The sequence below is a fragment of the Diadema antillarum genome, unplaced genomic scaffold (genome assembly GCF_040938485.1).
Source record: "Diadema antillarum isolate AM-2024a unplaced genomic scaffold, OU_Dant_1.0 scf00000029, whole genome shotgun sequence".
In the NCBI taxonomy this organism is placed as follows: domain Eukaryota; kingdom Metazoa; phylum Echinodermata; class Echinoidea; order Diadematoida; family Diadematidae; genus Diadema; species Diadema antillarum.
The window spans coordinates 5,579,685-5,585,089 of NW_027270918.1; the positions used below are offsets into that span (position 1 = coordinate 5,579,685).

The following is a 5,405-nucleotide window of genomic DNA, read 5'->3' on the forward strand; positions in this document are numbered from 1 at the left end:
AAAGTTGCGTCGTGTATGGTACTTCATGCATTAAGTATAGACTGCGCAGCTTAGCATTCAAAGTACAGTGTACTGAAAGACACTGGAAGTAATGATCATGTGGTCGGATTACCCAAGAGGAGAGTTTTGCGATTTGACACTGTGTAACAGGTTGCACTGAACCCGCTGATTAATGTGCGTGATCATATTAAAGGACAAGTTTACCTTTATAAACATGTGGATCAAGTGAATGCAGCAATATTAGTAGAAGACATCAGTGAGAGTTTGAGGAAAATCGCACTATCCGTTCAAAAGTTATGAATTTTTGAAGTTTCTTCTCAGTCATTGCTTGATGAGAATACTACTACAGCTTGTGATGTCACATGTGTACAACGATATAAAGAAAACATAGGGAAAGTTCATCATATTTTCACATAACAAACATTGAACATTTCGCATAACAAAAGAACGCTTGACTTGCCTCTTTTTGAAGGCAGGGTAAAGAATATTACCCTTTAATGTCAGTGACAAGTCGAGGAAATGTGTACTTTTTTCGAAAAGTAAAATTTTGTGAAATTCTCTTTATATTTTACTTATATCCTTGTACGCATATGACATCAAACACTGTAGTAGTGTTCTTATGCAGCAGGGATTGTGCAGATACTTTAAAAATTCATATAACTTTTGAACAGATTGTCTGATCTTTCTCAAACTTCCATTGAAGTGTTCTACTATCATTGTGCCATTCACTCAATTCACAGATTTATGAAGGTAGACTTGTCCTTTAAGTTAAATTGAAAGATTTATTAATACATAATTTATTCTAACAGTTCTTGAACTGTATGGTATATAATGAAATTAGTGAAATGATGATGCCACAACTTGCAAAGTAAAGTTTGTATACTAATTCTTGAAATTTCTCCTTTTCAGACAAAATCATGCCACTACAGCAAATTCTGACATATCTAATTGAACATTGTTTTGAAGTTATTCAGCTATGAATACTGTTTACATTTTTAAGGTACAAAAAAATGAATATTGTCAACTTTTTCTACATGATCAATGAGGAACTGGGAGATTATGACATCGTTAGCTCACTTTTTTTTTTCATTCACAGCAACTTTCCAGAAGTTTTATGCCATACTTTTAGCCTTTACCCGATTTCGATCAATTTTCACTATTGGGCCTGTATGACCTATAACTCTTCATTTTTATACTATTTTGAATTAGTCTTGAAAGCCTCGTATCAGAAATAATTGGAAAGACAATGCGTGTTACTACTTATTACAGTGTTTAAATGTAGAAAGATTCTCCTTGAAGCAGAATTAAAAGAATGATTGACTGCATTCTTATTTGTTAATGAGTGAGCTGTGGTTATGTTTATAAAACTTCAAAATGTCTAAAAGGCCAAATATTGTTTTCATTTATTTCATCATAGGTATTAACACAAATAATACATAATCCGTTTAATGTAAAAATCAATTTATTTCTTACCTTACCTCTGAATAATTTTTGTGGGTTACTCTTGGAGAATTTTTTTCTGAATTCAAACTTTCACGTTCTTCAGTGAAGATCTATTCTTCCAATTAATAAACAGCAGATCCTTCAGCGTTGACCTGATAAGCGGCTGGCTCACCGCGTAGGAGATCGGGTTGAGAAGGCTGTTTCCGCTCGCCAACCAGGGGAAAAAAAGCATCACAGGCCTGGGTAGACCCTGCACGATAAGTACGGGATTGATGGAGTAGATCAAACCGATGATGCTTTGAGGTAACCAAGCAACCACGAATGACAGAACGATGAACAAGAGAGTTCGTGTCGCTTTCCGCATTTCGGCAGCCGACTCGCGTGTCCCCTGCAAAAATGGAACAAGAAAGGGTATTCTGAAAATAATTTTGTCAAATACTTGGTTTTTTCTTTACATTGACAAAGAACTTAGCTTTGAACTTTCCTTGAATTGATTTAATTCATTCTTATTTCAACGATAACTAATAGTATAGTTTTATTGAAAATTCGAATTGATATTTCTTCGTTTATTCCTTTTTTATATTATACATTGAAAAAACAATATTTCCTGTTATATCATATTTTGACCAACTTAATATGTGTAATTAAGAACAAAGTTAGGCATTATATTTGGGCCTATGGGTCTGTGAAAACAAATGCAAACGATGCATTTTGCTGTTGTACGTTATCAAGATTGGAATATGTACTTTATTTATTGTAAAGAAGAAATATTGTAAACTGATTGTTTTTTTTTTTTAATATTTTGGTTGACGGTGAAAATAATACAATCAAGAAAATAAACTTATCGTATATTTGTGATTCAAAAGAACCACATTAATTTCATCTTCTTATTTCTTAAGGCCAAGCATTTTCTAAAATCCTTAATAGTTATTGACAGCTTAGAGTTTTCATAAAGGATGCTGAAATATATACCCCCGTCACACTAGAGGCGAAATGACCCGGAATGCTGTTGGAATAAATATTCTGGCCCATTCTTGTGGCCGGCCCGAATGTTTTGACCATGCTTAACACATTCGAGGAGCATTCGAAGTGGAAAAGTATCGATCTGCATTCGAATGGTATTCTAATTGGACTCTGATTGCATTCTAAATGTTCCTGAAGCATTCTACATCATTTGAAACAATCTGACCTCTTGAGGGAGAATCGGTTTTGCACCTCAAATCCTGCCAGAAATTTTAGAATGCTCAAATGTGCAAACAATACATTTATTACCCCCAGTTAAATTCTTGTAAATAGTGAAAAGGTTAGTGTAAAGATTAGAGTTCAGGTTAGGTTTAGAGTTGCAATTAGGGTTGGGGTTAGGATTAGGTTCAGGATGAGGATTGGGGTTAGGGTCAAGGGAAGGGTCTGGGGTAATTGCCCAGGGGGTAATTGGCCTAGATACTCTCTTTCAAGGAGGTCTTGCTGGAGGACAGCAATCTGTAGCAAAGCACCATGGTCCAAGGGGTCCACACTCTATCATGATCGGGTTGAGACTGGTGAAAAAGCAAGATCCGTCACCATTTTACACGCTATCGGAGACCATTCCGGGGGTTCTTGACACACACAGGACATTCGTGTTGCATTCTAAGTGTATTCGAAGTTTTCGCGCTGCATTCTGTACTGTACTATATATTGTACTGTATTTGAGCGCCTTCCGACCATCAAACTTCGGGCAGCAATCGAATCGCGCTCGTGCGGCATTCCAAGTGCTTTCTAAAATTCTGACCGCATTCTAACAACATTCTGAATATTCCTACCGCGTTCCCACTACAGTATATTCGAGCAGCATTCGAGAGCTAATTCAATCGGAATGTGCAAGAATGATTTGAGAAGGGTTCGAAGTGAATTCCAAGTATTCAAACAGCATTCCTACCAAGCAGTTGCAATATGAATTTTCCTCCCGAATGTGGCGCGAATTTTGAAAATCCTTAATTCCGACCGGTTTTGCTTGATTCGTGCTGATTCCGAATTAGTGTGACGGGGGTATAACGCGGTCATGTCGGAACCAAGGAATGAAAAATAACAATTAACGAAATCAAGCATACTAGTACTGTAAATGTTTATAAAAAAGGAGGATTAAGCTGATTTCTTACATCCGGTTTCTTGTCGACATTTGTACCGGCTTTCTTGGTGCTCCTCCGTGCAACATCTTGTCCATACTGATTTGCTCCGACGGAATCGACGTCCATGTCGATGGTTGAATTATTCTGAGACGACGTTGTGGCGTCTTTCGGAAAATCTGTAACCACTTTACTGAGATTTTTCTTCACATCGAATTTCTTTTCGACAAATTTTGCACCCCGTGTCTTTCTGATCTTTAGAAATATGCGAAAGTAGAGGATGGAGATTAAAAAGAAGGGTAAGTAGAAGGTAACAACAACACCGAGTAAGGAGACTTCTGGTATTGCGTAGTACTTGTTAAGGCAGTGATGTCCGTTGTCAAAGTTGTCGATGAACTCCCAGGCTGTGATGAACATCATCCAGAAAGTAAAAGCAACAAGCCACGCCAGGGAGTTAAGAAACAAAGCTTTGCGTTTGCTGCGAGACGTGAAATGGTTGATGGGGTCGTAGGTTGCACGATGTCGGTCAGCGCAGATGATCACGACGACGAAATTAGAAGCACTGAGGAGTGACCGACTTATCCCAGTTACAATCTTACAAAGGTCCTGATTCAGGGGATAATAGCCGATGTGAGTATGGATAACGCTAATGATCAGGCGAAATCCAGAGAGGAGATCGAGAATGGATAGGTTGATGATGAAATAGTTGTTATAAGTGCGAAGTTTCTTGTTCACGCAAAAAGCTGCAAGATTTAGACAGTTTGCGACAATGATGCAAGCCGTATACAGGGAGGTCCAGAGGAGACCAAAAATGCCGGAAGATTTCGACCCTCCAGCTTTAGTGTACACTTCAACCCCGGTTGAATTGTCGAGAGCAGTTTCAACCCAAAATGTAGGGTATGTCTGCGTAGATGACATGGTCATCTCGTCTTGATTATTTAGTTGAGAGAGATTTTTCCGTCTCCGATCTAGAAAGGTCTCACTTCACCACAGTGTGAGGAAATGACAGAGTCAAATCATATATCTATATCATGTCAGCTCCACAAACAAAAGATGAAATGCATCAACTCACATGCTTCGCATTTCACTTGACCTCGCAAAGTAACATGGTCTTCTGAAAGTATAGACTTACTAAAGTTATACACAAAGACCTGGGAAGTTCACTTCCTTGACAATAAATTGTAGAACTTGCTATGGAGTAAATGGAATGTCACTTAGAGACTCGTGGCGTAAGGGTGAGATAACAAAATTCATTAGAATTAATAAGAGTGGTAACCATCTCCTTCAATGAAAATCCTTTTCTATGAAGGTATGAGCTAGCTTACTTAAAGTCGTAACGCAGGAATCTAAAAAGTACTTTCGAAAAAGCTCGCACACTTGTTATTAACTGGTAAATTAGCCCTATCACGTGACTGAATATCATTGTGACGTGTTTCAAAGCCGTCAACATTTTCGTCTAGACAGACTTACAACCTTCCTTTATACAAAAACCAACATTATCGAACAGACAGTTGGAAAATGCTGTGCTGACCTAGGGAACTCCGAGATATCTCCTCTTGTGTTATTCTTTTTGAATGCACTTCCAGAAGGATTAAAGACCCCCTTATCATTAAAGTGCTTATCATGAACTTCGCTGTAGGCTAGGTAGGATTATCCACAACATTAGACATTGAATTTATGTTGGCATGTCATAATGAGACAGTATCATTTAGGAATAAGTTGCTTGTAACAAAGGATCCATAATGACCCTAGCTGTACCGTGCTGCCATTTGAAATAATAATGATAATCCTGTTTTTGTTTCGTTCCAAAAAAAAAAAAAGTATTGGTAACACTTTTCGTTTTTGGTTTTGTTTGATTTA

General features: G+C 37.6%; 1 protein-coding gene across 1 annotated transcript; it reads right to left on the minus strand.

Moving 5' to 3' along the window:
* Positions 1-1,525: 1,525 nt before the first annotated feature.
* LOC139739970 (muscarinic acetylcholine receptor M2-like) lies at positions 1,526-4,469 on the minus strand. The gene is made up of 2 exons (XM_071650571.1): positions 3,579-4,469; positions 1,526-1,831 (listed from the first exon to the last, which is right to left on the minus strand). Exons 1-2 carry the CDS (start codon positions 4,467-4,469, stop codon positions 1,526-1,528), a joined length of 1,197 nt encoding a protein of 398 aa, XP_071506672.1.
* Positions 4,470-5,405: the final 936 nt, after the last annotated feature.

Excerpts from the sequence above, each read along its gene's own strand:
- LOC139739970 (XM_071650571.1), bottom strand. The coding sequence starts at position 4,469 with ATGACCATGTCATCTACGCAGACATACCCTACATTTTGGGTTGAAACT. Across the intron at positions 1,832-3,578 it reads ATGTCGACAAGAAACCGGAT|GGGACACGCGAGTCGGCTGC; the intron begins GTAAGAAATCAG and ends CCATTTTTGCAG.